Consider the following 17,668-nt stretch of genomic DNA (forward strand, 5'->3'; position numbering starts at 1 on the left):
TTATCTTATGGGAAGCTGCTAGTACTGTTAAAGCAATGTATCTGAGGAAAAATGGGGTAAGGGAAAACGTATGAAGAAAAATCAAACTATCTCATGCACTCTAGAAGGGTGTGTGCTAAAATAGGGTACATTTTATGAATAGTTAAAGTTGACCACAACTCATTAATGGAAAGGCAAAAGACAGTGTAGTCTAATATTTTGACTTTTTATATTAACTAAGTATTAGCTAGTCAAAGCTTATTCCAATTAAAGATCAGCATAGAACAAACAATTATTACAGAATGGGGCCTATTTGCAAACGTAAGCACAAGAATTTATGGATTTTGTCCCCGGGTCTCAGAAAGACCTCTAGATCTTGTACCCACAACATTCCTGGATGTTCTCACAACTCCTAGGCAAACTCCATCCACTTTCAAAGAATGCCCTTCTCTGTGCTGGTATATTTAGGAGAAGGAAAATAGCAAACCCCCCTCCCCCTTTCTCTTCTCTAGTTAAATGAAAGGGTTGGGAATGTGTGTGCTGGATATAAAATGTTTGAGAATAAGGGGCTGAATGGTTAATCAATGCACGGATCATTATCAATATAAAGGATAAAGGACTATACAGGAGATGAAGCCAAAAAGAGAAAGGAAATGAAATAATTGAAATCTACTGGGCTTTACTCCTTGGTTGTTCCTCCAGCCAGGGACAGAGAAGGGAAAAATATGTAGCTAGAACAAAATAGGACAACAGATAATAAAAGCATTGTCAGTCAGATCATTCCCCCACCCCCAAATAAATAAGTCATTCTATTTTGTCTCTAGCTTCTGCTACTTGCACTTATTTGGATCACAAATTCCAGACTCCTGAGATGGCAGGAGGATTTTCTCCTGTGACAGAAAAAAAAGGCAAAGTGGTGGCTCTTCTTTTAACGTCCACTAAGAAGGGAAATCTTCCTGCTCCTGACTGGCCCTTTAGCAAACTTCCCCAGTGACTTTTAACATGCATTCTAAAATTGCCAAAGTTGAGAAACGCTGGTCTAAGCAAATTAGATTTCAGTGACAGCTCACATCCTACACACCTGCCTACTTGTACATTAAACCTGGGATCCCTAATATGGTATATTTGGCTGTCTTGACCCAGCCCCGCACTATTTTATTTTTGTTTTCATTAATCTCCATATTTTGTAACTAAGTAGATTTCTTCCTGAACTCCTTTTTCTAGTTTGGCAGCAACAAACACGTTTGGTTAATAAGCTCTACAAATAAAAATGGCCATGCCAGATCTTACTAAGGCCTATTTTAGTCCGGCATTGTGCTCTTCACAGAGGCCAGGGAGATACCTTTGTGGCATTCACAAGTAGGGGGTTGAGACATACCCCTCTCCGGCTGCTATTCCCTGCAACTGGCATTTGGAGAGATTTTCAGCTCACTCCCATTGAATCTCAAAGTTAATAGCCATCAATAGACCAGTTCCCTATAAATTTATCCAACCCCCTTTTAAATATTTCCAAGTTAGTACCAGTACAACTTATTTATTATTCATCCGGCCACAAGGAAACTTTTGTGACATGTTGTACGGGCAAATGGTGCTTCATAAAGCACATTATTTTATCTCTGGTAAATTTCTTTCTGATTAGTTTCATCGAATGAACAGAGAAAAAAAACACTTTTGCCTTTCTCCTTGCCATGCATGATTTTATGTATTTCAATCATTCTCCTTGCTTCCAGTTGTCTTTATTCGGTTTTAAAGCATCCCAAACATTATTGAAAAGTTGTTCAAAACCACGATCATTTGGATAATGTGCTGATAATTTTCTATCCCTTTCTTAACATTTTCTAGTACAGAATTCACATTTTTCACAACTGAGCACTGAATTAACATTTTTATTTCAGGTATCCATTATAACCTCAATCTCTTTTTCCTGATTACTGTATATTGAAATTTTTGTCCACTATGCATAATTTTACATTTATTTAAACGGAACATTTGCAGTTTGATTAACAATTGTTTAACCAGATCTTTCTTGCAATTCTTCAAGATCATATTGGATTTTTTAAACCACCATTAATAGTTTGTCTGATTTACAAATTTCACTAGGACACAGTTTAACTCCAAATCAAGTATTTAGATGGTACCTTAAAAGATATCCACCTACTCTCTGATTTCATAAGAACAAAATGTCAGCAAACAAGTCTGGAGAAATTAGAACTACCCACTATTAGTAGATTGAGCAATGTTCCTGTTGTAAGGAAATAAAGCAATGGCATAATTAACTCATTTTCAGTTTAGTCTTTTAATTCTGAGCTTTATATAATTCAAAAAATGCGGAGAAAACTCAGTTTTATATTATTTTGTCATAAAATAATTGTTCTTAAGATGTTTAGGGAATTACATGAAATTCCGCATTTGATAGCCATTAAAAAAATTCCCAAAGCTGACAATAGCAAACCACTTCCATCTATACCAGGAAAACTGCATTGGTTTATCCATATAAATTACCAGAAGCTGAAGCTGACTCAAAGGTGACTTTATACATTACTGTAAATTTTCTTTGGAGAAGAATCTTATTTTTTGTACATTGCTTAAAAAATCTAACAAATCCAGTTGTTTGCTCTTTGGCATGATACCCAGTCTCTCCTCATTTAGCGACTGAAATCTTCCTAAGCGAACATTGTGACAGAAAAGAAAAGAAAAGCTGTGAAGTCACCAACTGCTGCTGTCTCGCTGGGTGAAAGTTTTTTTGTGCAGTAATAGTCAGTGTCACTCCCTCATAAGTGCAGGGTTTGGTTGGAAAATGATTTTTTTATTACTGTCATATTTGAACAGAAATACCCTTTATATTATTGCTGTTTAGTTCTTGACGTCCAAAACAGATTCCAAGCCAAACAAAAAACAAAAAAAACCTTAAGCCTAAACTTATAAGGAAAAGCTTTCCAATAAGGCACAGCCTTTTGATCACCTCCTTGTATTTGTATTCAGGCACTTTCAGAAACAGTGTTAGCCTCATTTACCAGTGAATTTTGGAAGTCGTTTCTCAATGAAAGCAGCCATTCCTTCCTGGCGGTCTCTGGTAGGGAGATTCTGTGTTTAAAATACAAGTCAAGCTTTAATATTTCATCTCTTCATCTCTTCAAAAGTTTTCAAGCCTTTGATTGATACATCAAAACTTCCATCTCCTCCAAATTCCCAAGATTGTAGGCATAGGATAGTTGGGGCTAAAGTCCAAAACCTCTACAGCATAGTCTTAGTTTCCAGCTCCCGTTGTTTCTTTCTCCAGTCAAAGCCCCTAATATTTATTTATTTATTTATTTAATTCCATTTATATCCCGCCCTTCTCCGAAGACTCAGGGCGGCTTACAAGCTTAGCAGTAGCCTTCATTCTATGTATATGCCTGCTTATTAGGGCTTTCACACACACCCCAAGCGGCATTATTACAAAGTCAGCTTAATTGCCCCCAACAATCTGGCTGACTCAGGAATTCTGGGAGTTGAAGTCCATGAGTCATAAAAGAGCCGAGGTTGCCTACCCCTGGTATAGTGGAACCTCGTGTTAATAGAATAATTGGTATAAGCAATTTTCTGATACTTCTTAACGTCTTTTAAATATCAAAGTATGTTATAACAGTGATTTCTGGTAGTTGCTTGACTACAACATTGCACAAATAACATAAAAGTGATGTGTTGCAAACTGAGGTATGATGAATTGAGATTTCACTGTAATCATTTTCGTGAAAAGGTCCTGTTCTCAAATCATGGGAACCGTGCATTAATTTACTTGGATTCAAAGTTTAGCGTAACTATGTTCACCGCCCTGAGTCCTTCGGGAGAAGGGCGGTATACAAATTAAATTAAATTAAATTAAATTAATGTTTGGTGGGGAGGGGCAAGAAGCTATTTTTTTTAAAAAAAAGAAAACATGGGGTTACCTGGGCATAGCACATTCTTTCAATAGCCATTCCTGAGGCAATATCAACCTGAAAAGAAAGAAAATATTTTTGCCCACCTGAAGGAAAGCAGTACCAGGTTACCAATTCAGAAATAATATATTGAAGTATGGCTTTAATGAATTATAATCAATCATGCTGGACTTTTCCCAGGTTTCATCAGTGACACAATACAAGGTTCTCTCTACCAAGCAAAGCTTTTGGCACATAAATATTAACAGATTTATTATAGGCGCAGCTACATTACATATCCAGAGTAGAGACGTTTGGATTGTGCCAGAGGTAAAGAACCTTGTGGGAAATTCAGTACAAAAATGAGCCTGTGCAATTGCTGTATGTGCACACACACACTATCCATGTCGCCTACAATAACTTCACTAAGTTACATTTTAAACTTACATTTAAGATAACATTTAATTGGACAACCACTTAAATTTATGAGCCAGCAGTGAGCTGGCAAAGCCAACATAGCCCTAGCCTGCATTAACAAACGGAGAGAATCAAGATCATGTGAAGTGTTAGTACCACTTGATAAGACCACACTTAGAATACTACAGTTTCGGTCGCCACAAAATAAAAACGATGTTGAGACTCTAAAAAGAGTGCAGAGAAGAGCAAGAATGAGGTTTAGGGGACTGGAGGCTAAAACATGAACAGTTGCAGGAACTGGGGAGCTAGTCTAATGAAAACAACTGTGGGTGACATAACTGTTCCAATATCTAGGGCTGACACAAAGAAGGGGGGGGGGTGTTTCAATCTATTCACCAAAGCAGCTAAAGACAAGACTAGAAGCAATGGATGGAAATGAATAAAGGAGAGATCCAACCTAGAAATAAAGAGAAATTTCCTGACAGAAGAATCAATCAATGAAACAGCTTGCCTTCAGAGGTTGTTGGTACTCCATCACTGGAGGTTTTTAAGAAGAAACTGGACAGCCATTTGTCTGAAGTGGTATAAGATCTGCTTGAGCAAGAGGTTAGAGTAGACGACCTCCCAGGGACCTCGAAGGTCTTCTGTATAACAGAATGATGTTATTCTGTACAGTATGTTGTCCCTCCTGACACGCAACAGGATGTAAACTCAGGAAATAGTAATAGTAGCTGAAGCCTCAAAGTTGTATGGAAATGGTGATTTATAGACACATTATTTCTTCCATTTCTCTATCCTGGTGAAGACATTTTTGCCTCCTTTCACTAATATTGAAAACGCAGCATAAGAATGAAGAAGCAATGATGGCCATCCATACATGTCTTATCTCTGCTTCTGATTCAGACAATGGAACAGATCTGTCGCTCATATCAAATTATCAGATCTGGGCTGCAAATGTAAAGAGGGCCACAAGATGGCAGGAAAAAGATACGGACAACTTTTTTTAAAAAAATCCCATTTATATCCCGCCCTTCTCCGAAGACTCAGGGCAGCTTACAATCTAAAGCACAAATCAGTGTGCTTAGCAGTAGCCTTCATTCTATGTATATGCCTGCTTATTAGGGCTTTCGCCCCCTCCCCCAAGCGGCATTATTACAAAGTCAGCTTAATTGCCCCCAACAATCTGGGTCCTCATTTTACCTACCTCGGAAGGATGGAAGGCTGAGTCAACCTTGAGCCTGGTAGGACTCGAACCTGCACTAATTGCAGGCAGCTGGTGTTGCTACGATATTAGTGGACTGAATTTCTGCACCTTAGTTCTGGAAGCTCTAATAAAATGTATGTCTTTTTAAAACATTATTTTTCTTCCTTTCTGTGAAACCTTAAATATAAATTGAAGAAGCTTGCTGTAATAAATCATTACCTCAATCCCTTTGTTTATAGCCAATTTACCCAGCCTCACAGCTATTGGAGCCTTTGAAAAGAAAAACATTTTTGAATCAGAAATATGTTTGCATGTACACAGGTACATATGCACGCGCACACATACAAAACATTAATTCAATCCCACACATATCTGCATAAAGTGCCTTAAAAAGGAACCCATAATCAACAAGTGCTACAGATTGCAATACAGCATTTTCACAATGAAAGTAAACACCGGATTGGCTATGGTGTATATTGCATAAATTACTAAAAAAAATGGAAGATACTTTGAATTTGCAGAACATACACTATTCAGGGAGTTTTGAGGGAGTCTATTTCAGTTTTTCTTCATAAAAACAAAAACAAGATACCATCAAGACTCCTGATGCCAAAGTTGAAACTGTTTCAATAAAAAAGTGCTCTATTTTTAACAAGCAGAAACTTATTGTTTCTTCAGCGATATAGAGAGGAGGGTGAAGAACACACGAACCTGAGGAACTATTTCTTCAGCTAAAGTTAATGCCTTTTGATATGCTGCATCCCCTTCCTCATTCTGTGGTACTGTGTGATTAAGTAACCCCATGGAGAAAGCCTCTTGCCCATCAAACTGTCTGCCAGTGAAAATGAGCTCTTTGGCAAGGCCAATGCCAATGCAGCGTGGTAAGCGCTGGGTTCCACCTAGACAGGGGGGAAAAAAGCAAAATTCATCAATCAGATTTTACAGAGCATTGTTATATGCCTTGGTTTCCATTTCAATTTCAAGGAGAGAAGTAACATAGAACTAAGGAGAAATTTCCTAATAATGAGAACAATTAGCCATTGGAATGGCTTGTCTTCAGAAGTTGTGAGTGCTCCACCACTGGAGGCTTTTAAAAAAGAGACCGGGTAGCCATTTTTTTTGTCCAGAATGGTATAGGGTCTCCTGCTTGAGTAGGGGTTGGACTAGAACAGACATGTCAAACACAAGGCCCGGGGGCCAGATCTGGCCCGTGAAGTGGTTTCATGCGGCCCGCGAAACCATCCTGGAAACAGTGAGGGAACGGCCCCCACTGTCTTGGCCCTGGCCCAGAGACCCTCCTTCTGCCAGAGACCCTCAGATCTCTCCCACTCCTGCCCAGGCCCCCATAGGCACCCTTGATGCGAACGATGTAGAGCTGGCCATGCCCACCCAGTAGGCCATACGCACTCTAGCCACACCCACCCAGTAGGCTACGCCCACCCTGGCCATACCCACCCGGCCCCTTGAGAGCAACCACAATGCTGATGCGGCCCTCAATGAAATTGAGTTTGACACCCCTGGACTAGAAGAACTCCAAGGTCCCTTCCAATTCTGTTATTCTATCTATTCTGTTATTCTATTATTTAATTGCACAAAGAATTATCCATATCGCTAAAGTTAAAAGTAGTGATTACAGTCTTTCTCCTAAATTCTGCTGATGGTTCTTTGGAGATTTACTGGGGTTGAAATCCAGTTCTTACTAGCCTACTGATATCAAACTAGACTCTTACAAATCAGCCCTGTAAGACAGGCCAGAAACAGGAGCAGTAGAAATTTCAAGAATGTTTTTTTATAGTAAAAAAGGTAGGATGGTAGAATGAAAGCTTGCCCAAGTTTCTCTCTGCCTCAGGTAACATTAAACAAAAATAAAGGTAGGGTTAGAACTGTATCTTCTTTTCTGAAAATCCCTCCTGAGTAGTTCTTTTATACTTTTCCCAAAGTCATATCTAAATGTCTTTATAAATCATATTGGTATAGTGCAGGGGTAGGCAACCTCGACTCTTTTATGACTCATGGACTTCAACTCCCAGAATTCCTGAGTCATAAAAGAGCCATTTATTTATGATTTGTGGACTTCAACTCCCAGAATTCCTGAGCCAGCCATGCTGGCTCAGGAATTCTGGGAGTTGAAGTCCATGAGTCATAAAAGAGCCGAGGTTGCCTACCCCTGGTATAGTGGAACCTCGTGTTAATAGAATAATTGGTATAAGCAATTTTCTGATACTTCTTAACGTCTTTTAAATATCAAAGTATGTTATAACAGTGATTTCTGGTAGTTGCTTGACTACAACATTGCACAAATAACATAAAAGTGATGTGTTGCAAACTGAGGTATGATGAATCGAGATTTCACTGTAATCATTTTCGTGAAAAGGTCCTGTTCTCAAATCATGGGAACCGTGCATTAATTTACTTGGATTCAAAGTTTAGCGTAACTATGTTTTTTGACATTGCCACCACAAAACAATTACATTTCCATAACCAGGAAAGAAAGCTTTGGGGATTTCATTTTTTTCTTCCTTCGGTAAAAGAAAGCTAATCTGGCAGAGCCGCTACCCTATTTTTTTTTCACATTTAGGGTCCTCTCAATTGGGTGGCAAAAGCAGGGCAGTGTTCATGAGCTAATCAGTCCTCTTTCACCTGGCAAACGGAGGAGCTATATAAATCAACAGTGGACTGATTTATTCTCATTTTACCTGGCTACATTCATTTCTAGAGCAAGGAAAAAAAGAGGGGAAACTATGTGGGAGAGAGAGGAGTAGCAGATCTACTCCTCTGCTCAACAGAGCAGAAAACAACATGTAATAGCTTGATTCTTGGGAGAGTTGAGAAACCTGAAGATGATCTTACATGACAGTTCCAGGCATATGTGCAAACATACATACATAAATATAAATATAAATATAAATATAAATATAAATATAAATATAAATATAAATAATATAAATATAAATATAAATATAAATATAAATATAAATATAAATAATATAAATATAAATATAATATCTGGAAACCTATATTAATAGCTTTTGTTATTTTTAACAAATTATAGTACAATTATATGACAAATGAAAAAGGGGCAAGAAAATTGATCCTGCAACCTTACCTGCACCAGGGAGAAGTCCTCTGGTAGTTTCAATTAAACCCATTTTAGCAGATGATGCTGATTTGGGGGGGGGGGGAAGATGAAAATGTTAGACTAGTATAAATGTAGCACACATTTAATAAATCTTTAAAATACTACAGTTTGGCTGGACCAAGTTCTTAAATCAGGGCAATAATGTCAACAGTTAGCTTATGATTTTTAGATGCTACAGGTTGAATTAAATTAAACTGTTTTCAGAATAGGAACAAAAAGTATTGGATATACTGATATTCTCACCTGCTACTCGGAGATCACAAGCTAGCGCCATCTCCAAGCCGCCACCCAAGGCATAACCATCAATTGCAGCAATAATCGGCATTGGTAATGCAGCTGCAAACATTAAGAGATCATGAAATCCAGATTTGCAAAAATGGCATAATAAAAGAAAAAGCAACAAGAATCTAGTGGAGAATCTACTGGAGAAGGAAAATATAAAGGAACAAATGGCAGTAATATACAAGTGGTCCTCGACCTACGACCACAATTGAGCCCAAAATGTATGTTGCTATGTGAGACAGATGTTAAGTGAGTTTTGCCCCATTTTATGATCTTTCTGGTCACAGTTGTTAAGTGAATCACTGCAGTTAAGTTAGTAACATGGTTGTTAAGTGACTCTGGCTTCCCCCTTAACTTTGCTTGTCAAAAGGTCACAAAAGGGGGTCACATGACCCAGGGACACGGCAACCGTCATAAAAATGAATCAGTTGCCAAGCATCTGAGTTTCGATCATGTGATGATGGGGATGCCGCAACAGTTGTTAAGTGTGAAAAACGGTCATAAGTCTCATTCTTTCAGTGCCACTATAACTTTGAATGGTTACTAAATGAACAGTTGTAAGTTGAGGACTACCTACACAGAGCTACAATTTAGAAAAAAGATTCCATGATTGATGAAATGGAAAAGGTTTGTCCTTACAGCTAGCATTGTGAGAAATAAAAGTAGTCCTCAACATATGACATTGGGGAGGACGCCCAAGAGTGCAAAGAGGTACACAAGTGCTGGGAAGAAGCATGGCGAGACTCGGGGATGCGCAAGTGGCCAGCATGGCACAAGGGCAGAGGGGCCGGGGGAGACTTAAGTGATTTTTCTGCCGGTTTTCCTATTGATCATCTGGAAAAGTGGTAGGGAAGATTACAAATGACAAGTATGTGATTGTGGGGCATTGTAATAGGATGTAGTAACAAGCTGTTTGCCAAGCACTCAGATTGTGATCACCTGACGGTGGGGATGCAGCAATGGCTAGAAGTCTGAGGACAGTCGTAAGCACCATTCCTTCAGCAATGTCATAACTTCAGTCACTAAACAAATGCTTGTAAGTCAAGGGTGTGCCACCTCTTGGCTTGTCTGGGCCGTACTGAGGGAAGAGGAATTGTCTTGGACCGCATACAAAATATATAATATAGTTAATGTGTGTAAATCACATTAATAATGTCAAAAGTGTACAATCTTGTGGGAATGCATTACTAGCTGTCTGGGGTTGCACAAGGCCTGCAGGCTGTGGGTTAGACACGTCCCTTACAAGGACTACTTGTAAAGTTAAATGGGCCCTAGAAAATACTGCTGAAGCATTTAAAATCTTATAGGATGGTGCTTCAAGTGCTACTTGTAGTTTGTAAACATGTATGAAAAACACCACAATGGTCAAGACAAGGAAAAAAAGAAATCACTCTACATTCCAATACCAAACGGACAGTGCTAAAGAATGCTCAAACTATGAAACAATTGCAGGGATCTCACAGGCTAGTAAAATAGTATCCACGATATTTGGACTGAGATATAACAGGTGTACAAGTTAGATTCAAAACAGGCAGGGGCAGCCAACATCCCATTGCTGATATGTGAGAGATACTATAAAAAACAAGGGAGTCCTCCAAGGTTTTATTTTTACTTTATGGATGACACAAAGGCTTCCTACTCTGCTTCATATTCAAGACTGAGTAACTTGTGAACAAAGGGACCCGTCAGGTACTTACCAATGTTGTCCATTAAACCTCTGAGCCTCTGAACAAAATGGTCAGCTTCAGAATCATTCATTCGAGCTCTCTCTTTTAAGTCAGCACCTACATTTGCAAAACCAAGACATCATTTGGGAAATGCAGGAAGAGAAACGCTTGAAGGTAATGTTTCAAATGCATCAATACCTGGTGTGTGAACTACAGAAGAGTCATATGATGGTAGAAGAAAGTACGCTTAAGTAAGTAAGCCTACTTAAGTGAGAAGAAAGACTCAAGCAGTTCATCTATATAAATATATATTCTTCAGTAATATTAGTTACTATATGTTTAATATATAGATAATAAATATTATTAACATTATTTACATCGGTAGATAATGATGTGTAATATATTTATGTCTATAATGCCAGAAGTCACACTCTCAAAACAATCAATCATAATAAAGCAGGAAGGGACTTTAGAGGTCTTCTAGTCCAGTCCCCTGTTCAAACAGAAGACCTTATACCATTTCAGACAAATGGTCGTCCAACCTCTTCTTTAAAACCTCCAGTGATGAAGCACCTACAACTTATAAAGGCAAGCTGTTCCACTGGTTAATTATTCTCATTGTTAGGAAATTTCTCCTTAATTCCAAGTTGCTTCTCTCCTTGATTACTTTCCATCCATTGTTTCTTGTCTTGCCTTCTGGTGCTTTGGAAAATGAGTTCTTTGTGGCAGCCCTTCAAATACTGGAATACTGCTATCATGTCACTCCTAGTCCTTCTCTTTTCCAGACTAGTCATACCCAATTCCAGCAACCGTTCTTCATATGTTTTAGTCTCCAGGACTTTAATCATCTTAGTTGCTCTTCTCTGCACATTTTCCAAAGTCTCAACATTTTTTTTGTAATGTGGTTACTAAAACTAGATTTGTTTTGGTCACCACAAAGGTGACCAAAAAACAAGATGGGACAAAAAAAATCTATATAAATTGAATTAGTGATTAGAAGCAATTGTCCCTAAAATAAAATATAAAATAAATAAAATAATGAAAGCTGGTTTGGTGTAATGGTTAAGGCATCAGGCTAGCAACTGGGATACCACGTGTCTTGCCTTAGGCACAAAACCAGGTTAGTGACCTTGGGCCAGTCCCCCTTTTTTCAGCCCAAGGAAAGAGACAATAACAAGCCATTTCTGAAAAACCTTGTTACTGATATAGAAAATATATTTTATTAAACAACCAAGTAGAAAGGATAGGTCAGGTGATATATTTTCTTCCACTCATTCTGTTTTTTGAGTTTTTCAAATAAAAAAACAGCTTTACTTACCAGCACAAAAAACACCCTTTACTTTGCTTTTGACTATTACAGCACGTATACTTTCATCAAAACGGAGAACATCAAGGATTTCATATAACTAATGAAAAAAGAGAATAAATCCAATATTCAATTCAATGAAATCTTTCTTTGAGGCCACAGCTGTGTATATGTGATCACACTTTAGTGGATTTATACACACACACACACACACACACACACACACACACACACACACACATAAACTGCTAAGTGCATAATTTGATTTTAGTATGCAGCTTCTACTACAAAATCTGCCCTAATATCTAGCAAACTACCATTCATTGACAATTATGGTGACCCATACCCTTTCAAACAATATCTATATAAGGGGAAATTAAATGAATACTATCACTTACTTCGTCCACAAACACTTTTCCCAGGGCATTTCTGGCATGTGGTCTGTTCATCTGAATTTCTGCAATTCCTTTACTCCCCAAAAGAACAATAACATTTTTGTTTAAAAAAGAGCTTTTGTGTCTAATTGTTTACATAAGCAAAACAATTCCAAAGTAACATTCAGCTCAAGGTCATAGTAAAATATTAGGAAATTCAAATACTGTGCTTCAGGAGTTTTTTTTTTAAACCACAATCATCTGAGAGAAGCCTAAAAAGCAAATCTAGGAATAAAAGCAGCAGTGAAACAAATGAGTAAATCTGGACTCAGAAACTAATTAAGGTCAGGGTTGGAGAGCTGTCACGAAATCATTTCAAAGAAGACTGTAAAACACTTCTACATGCAGATGTCTAAGGAATTATGAAAGCAGAGCTATCTTTATCTTTTTAATACAGGTAGTCTTCTACTTACAACAGTTTTTTAGTGACCCCTTGAAATTACAATGGCACTGAAAAAGTGACTTATGACGTTTTTCACACTTACAAACATTGCATCATCCCACTGGTCATGTGATCAAAATTCAGAAGCTTGACAAATGACTCATATTTATGACGTTTGCAGTGTCCCAGGGTCACTTGATCAACTTTTATGACCTTCTGACAAACAAAGTCAAGGGGGAAGCCAGATTCACTTAACAATTGTGTTACTAACTTAATAGTGGCAGTGATTCACTTAACAACTGTGGGATGAAAGGTTGTAAAATGGGGCAAAGTTCACTCAAACAACTATCTCACTTGACGACAGAAATTTTGGACTGAATTGTGGTCCTAAGTTGAGGACTACCTGTACAACTTTTCTCCACATTTCATTCTGAAACAGGATGAACTGAGTGGAAGGGGGAAGTGTGTATCATTGACTTTTGTGCTTTCTGCTCTTCTATTATGCATGGATATTTTAGGGCTTTTTTGGTATAAAGTCAGTCTTTATTTCCGGTGAAGACAAATCCCTGCAGTTTTCGTGGCAAGATTTCATATGTGGCTTCTTGCCACTGCTTGCTTGCTACAGCTGAGAAAGTGACTGGTCTAAGGTCACTCAGGTGGCCTTGTGCCTAAGCCCAAAACACCAAACTGGTGCTTTACACTTAGGCACAAGTCTATTTATAAGTATAGTGTTTCAGTTACACTTTATAGCTATACAAACATTTTAAATTTCACTTGCTACCATTAAGTGTATGGCAAGCCTCTCTGCAGTGGGACATTAATTTCCTTAAAGCAGTCAAGCATTCTCAGGCAGCCAAAATAAGTCCAAAGATAACCCTGTTTGGCTTTGCAGTTTGATTTTCCAGGGCCCTCTGACAGCTACAGACTTTCTAAGGCAGTGTGTTGTTGTTTTTTTCTCCAAACTTGGCAACTGTAAGATGTGTGGCTTTCAAATCCCAGAATTCCCCAGCAAGCTTGCTGAGGAATTCTGGAAGCTCACCCCTTCTAAGAGATCACTTAATGCCAACCTGGTTGGCATTACAATTACAGATGAAAATTTAGTAAAACAAATTAGAGATTTAAATCGTGCACATATAAAGAGGATATATAATGTTTTAATTGAATTGGACTCGGAAACGGAATTAGTTACAGATTGTATGATAAAGTGGGCAGAAAATATTCAGGAACTAATTCTGCTGGATACTTGGGAGGTAATTTGGGTTAGAAATGTTAAATTTACTCAGGCTCAAAATTTAAGAGAAAATTTTTATAAAATGTTTTATAGATGGCATCTGGATCCCCAAAAGTTGTCTAACATGTATCCTAACTTACAGTCTAAATGCTGGAGATGTGGTAGTTTAGAAGCCACCTATTTTCATATGTGGTGGACTTGCAGAAATATAAAAGCTTTTTGGGTTAAAATTTGGTGGAACATTCAAAAGATTTTTAAGAGAAAGATAAAGTTCTCTCCGCAATTGTTTTTATTGGGTATTGTTGTAGATTGTGATGTTAAAGAAACCAATTTGATGTTGAATTTGATAACAGCAGCACGGTTACTGGTGGGACAATACTGGAAGAAGGATAGTTTGCCTACTATAGAAGAATGGGTGTTTAAAGTTTCGAATCTTGCAGAAATGTCAAAGATTTCTGCTTATTTGAAGGATCATTCACAAGAAAGATATATTTCAGTTTGGAGGAGATGGATAGATTATATTCAGAATAAATATGGGACTAAAAAGTTCCATTTAGCTTATGAGTAGATTTTAGAGGGATATTGTTATTAATTTTAGTGTTAGTACTTTGTATGTATCTACGTTAAAGGGGAGTTAAAGCACATTATGAATTTGGTTAATTTTATATTAATGGCTAATCTTTAGTTAGAATATGATTATAATTTATTATTATAATTATTATTATAATTATTATTATTAACGCTTGGGGTGTGTGTGTGAAAGCCCTAATAAGCAGGCATATACATAGAATGAAGGCTACTGCTAAGCTTGTAAGCCGCCCTGAGTCTTCGGAGAAGGGCGGGATATAAATGGAATTAAAATAAAATAAAATAAATAAAAAAATAACTATAACCCTGTATTTAGCTCTGGGAAGTGGGGGGGAAGGGGGGTGGTTTGGGGTGGGTGGGATTTGGGGATGTATTGTAAAATCTTGTTTTTGTAAAACTCTTTAATAATAAAAAAAGAGATCACTTAATGAATACAATTGCGGCTCTCTCTAAAATCTCCAGTGACGGTTGGCGATTGGCCTTCCCCGCATAGCAAATAAAGGGGTGTGTCCCCGAGGTCTTCTACGATTGGCCCACGACCTACAGAGTCCTGGATTGCGGAAGGAAGAGTGCGTGGACTTTGATCAGGTCGCATTCTGTGTCTTCTCCCTAACTAACCGCTCAGCGGCGGGAAAAGGAAAGTGGGCAGCCGGGGGCACGATGGGCGGCCTCTTGCAAGACACTGCATGGTTACTGTGGCCTTGTGCCTTCGGGAGGGGTCCAGGAGTCACTTACCACAGTCTGCCTTTCCATGCACGTGTAACAGAATCTCTTTTTTCTTCTCTCCGGACGCGGATCTTCTCGGGGGAATGCCTCCAATCCCCAAGCAGCTCTCCGTCGAAAGTAAACGCAACACAGCGGTTGCTTGGCCCAGGCGGAGCATTTTAGGACGTAGCAGCTGGGCCGAAGTAAACCAACAATTCAGGCAAACCTGAATTAACGAAGAAAGGCCGGAGGGCTAGCGAGCCCCAGTTGCTAACGCTTCAGTTAAAACAACACGTATCCTGATGCAAGCTGAAACAAACAAGTTTCCAACAACAAACTAATTTTCGGAGCAGTCGAAGTCCAAATACTGCTCCGCTTTAGAGAAAAAAAGCTGTAGCGCCCCCTTTCGAGCACGAAATCTCTTTTTATTCCAAAAATATAATCAAAAGCTTCTTGGCGTTAAGATCGACTGCTAATCTTATGGACAAAAAGTCCCTACGCTTTTCTCGACAAGTGCAGAAATAAATTGCCAGCTTGGGGATTTTTTGGTGGTCTCACTATACCAAGAGATTGTAAAGTGGTATAACACCAATGCAAATATACATATATACAAACACACACACACACACCACCACCAATGTTGGCTTTTGAGATTCATTGGCAGGATAAAACTTTTTTCATTTTAAAAATCTGGTAAATAGTATACATAGTACAAATACCTTTTCTTTCCCTTTCTTTTCCTTTCTGATGCTTTAGGTTGGATTCCTGATCCTCTGATTTTGTTCTTGTTCATTGTAGCAATTACCTTTTTTATTATTAAAGAAAATATATATAAAAAAATCTCAGGTCCTTCTCTAGATTGTATGTCAATCATTACAGAGGCAATTCAATTCTAAAGCAATGAAAATGAGAAGCAACGATTTTTTTTAAAAAAAAAACACACCTTAAACATATCTATTTTTGGCTTTATTTGATATTTCTTGAATCATTATACGATTTTAATTGCTGTTTATGGTTGCAGGCCACCCGGAGTCACTTTTTGTGAGAGGGGCGGCTATATAAATTTGCTAACTTAAAAGCGGATGCACGTTTTTCTCTAACCTCCGCTCTTTGGAGGGCTAGAGACAAGCTCTTACTTTAATCCAGTGGTCCTCAAACTTGGCCCTTTTATGAGTTTTCGACTTCAACTCCCAGAATTCCTCAGCCAGTGTGCCTGGCTGAGGAATTCTGGGAGTTGAAGTCCACAAGTCATAAAAGGGCCAAGTTTGAAGACCCCTGCTTTAATCAAAGCTGGGGATTTAAACCACTCTGTAATACTCTGGGATAGGCTCGCTCAGCCTGTATTTCCGACTCACCAATTCAGGCTAGATTTGCAGAGAGCCAAAGATTGATGCTACCGCTTTAAGAGGGTGGAGAGAGATTGAAACTCGTTACCGCCCCCGTCTTTCGACCTTTATTTCTGGTGTGTTGTCAAAAGCCCGCCCGGGGAGGAAAGTTGCAGCGGCTGTGCATTTCTTTTCGCGTGTTTTTGGTGCTACGGCCACGCAAGATCCTGAGAGCATCATGGGCAAGAGCAGCAGCTACCTGGCCCCCATCCGCGTCGGGAAAAGGGTTTTTGTCATCGGAGTGGGTATGACCAAGGTAAACTGGACTGGGCCGGGATATTTTGGAGGGTATTCTGAGTTCTACAGTGGGAATACAATTGCCATCATCCGTGGCCACGTCTAGAAACAGAACAGGCTGCTTCAAAGGGTTGGTGAAGTTGGCGTGGAAAAAATGGGAAGGGCGGCGCAAGCGATTTTCCTTCGCAGCGGGACTTATTCATTAGGTAAAGGTAAAGGTTCCCCCGCACACGCGTGCTAGTCGTTTCCGACTCTAGGGGCCGGTGCCAGCGCTTGTCCGAGGACGTCTCCGTGGTCATGTGGCCGGCTGGGATGAGTAACAGGCACTCACTCTGTTACGCGGCACTTGGGATTCGACCCGCCAAACTGCCGACCTTCTGATCGACAAGTTCAGCTCCTAACCCACTGAGCCACCGCGTACTTATTCATTAGTCACTTGATAAACGCAGCATTCCGCCCCCCCCCTTCCCAAGAGAGAGGGTGCTGCCTCCCTATCCCTCATTTCGTGCTGTGTGCATGCATGCCTTTGAGTCAACTGCACCAGTCCCTGCAGTTTTCTTGTCAACATTTAGGAAGGGGTTTACCATTGCCTTCTTCCTAGGGCTGGGAAAGAGTTGACTGGCTTAAGGTCACGAAGGCTGGAACTCCTGGTCGTCCAGTTTATTGCCTGATGCCTTAATAACTATACCAATGGCTCTCTTTATAGTTACACTTTATAGCCATTCAGACAATGTAAATTAACTGTGTGGCAAACCGCTCTGCAGTGGGGCGTTGGTTTCCTTAAAAGAATCCCTCTCATGTGGCCAGGATCAG

The 17,668-nt window shown here is 39.1% G+C and overlaps 2 protein-coding genes across 3 annotated transcripts in view; one reads left to right on the top strand and one right to left on the bottom strand.

The window, feature by feature from the left end:
* Nucleotides 1-231: 231 nt before the first annotated feature.
* ECHDC2 (enoyl-CoA hydratase domain containing 2) lies at nt 232-15,575 on the bottom strand. Its single transcript, XM_081322808.1, has 11 exons — nt 15,264-15,575; nt 12,292-12,359; nt 11,906-11,993; nt 10,618-10,704; nt 8,882-8,974; nt 8,606-8,662; nt 6,211-6,398; nt 5,719-5,769; nt 3,909-3,956; nt 2,994-3,063; nt 232-869 (listed from the first exon to the last, which is right to left on the bottom strand). The coding sequence occupies exons 1-11, from the start codon at nt 15,409-15,411 to the stop codon at nt 829-831; spliced, it is 939 nt and encodes a 312-aa protein (XP_081178934.1). The 5' UTR covers nt 15,412-15,575; the 3' UTR covers nt 232-828.
* A 1,116-nt stretch (nt 15,576-16,691) lies between these two features.
* The window catches only part of SCP2 (sterol carrier protein 2), a 40,001-nt gene continuing 39,024 nt past the window's right edge, over nt 16,692-17,668 (top strand). For both annotated transcript variants that reach the window (XR_014025970.1, XM_081324138.1), the window contains exon 1: nt 16,692-16,874. Coding sequence is in view for 1 of the 2 variants with exons in the window: in XM_081324138.1 (XP_081180264.1) it covers nt 16,797-16,874 (78 nt within the window). In the remaining variant the exon portion in view is untranslated. The remainder of the gene's footprint in view (nt 16,875-17,668) is intronic.

Source organism: Vipera berus (genome assembly GCF_964194415.1).
Source record: "Vipera berus genome assembly, chromosome: 3".
NCBI lineage: Eukaryota > Metazoa > Chordata > Lepidosauria > Squamata > Viperidae > Vipera > Vipera berus.

Excerpts from the sequence above, each read along its gene's own strand:
- ECHDC2 (XM_081322808.1), bottom strand. The coding sequence starts at position 15,411 with ATGCTCCGCCTGGGCCAAGCAACCGCTGTGTTGCGTTTACTTTCGACG. Across the intron at positions 10,705-11,905 it reads AAAGGGTGTTTTTTGTGCTG|GTGCTGACTTAAAAGAGAGA; the intron begins GTAAGTAAAGCT and ends TTGCAAATGTAG. Across the intron at positions 8,975-10,617 it reads AGGTTTAATGGACAACATTG|CTGCATTACCAATGCCGATT; the intron begins GTAAGTACCTGA and ends TAATGTTTGCAG.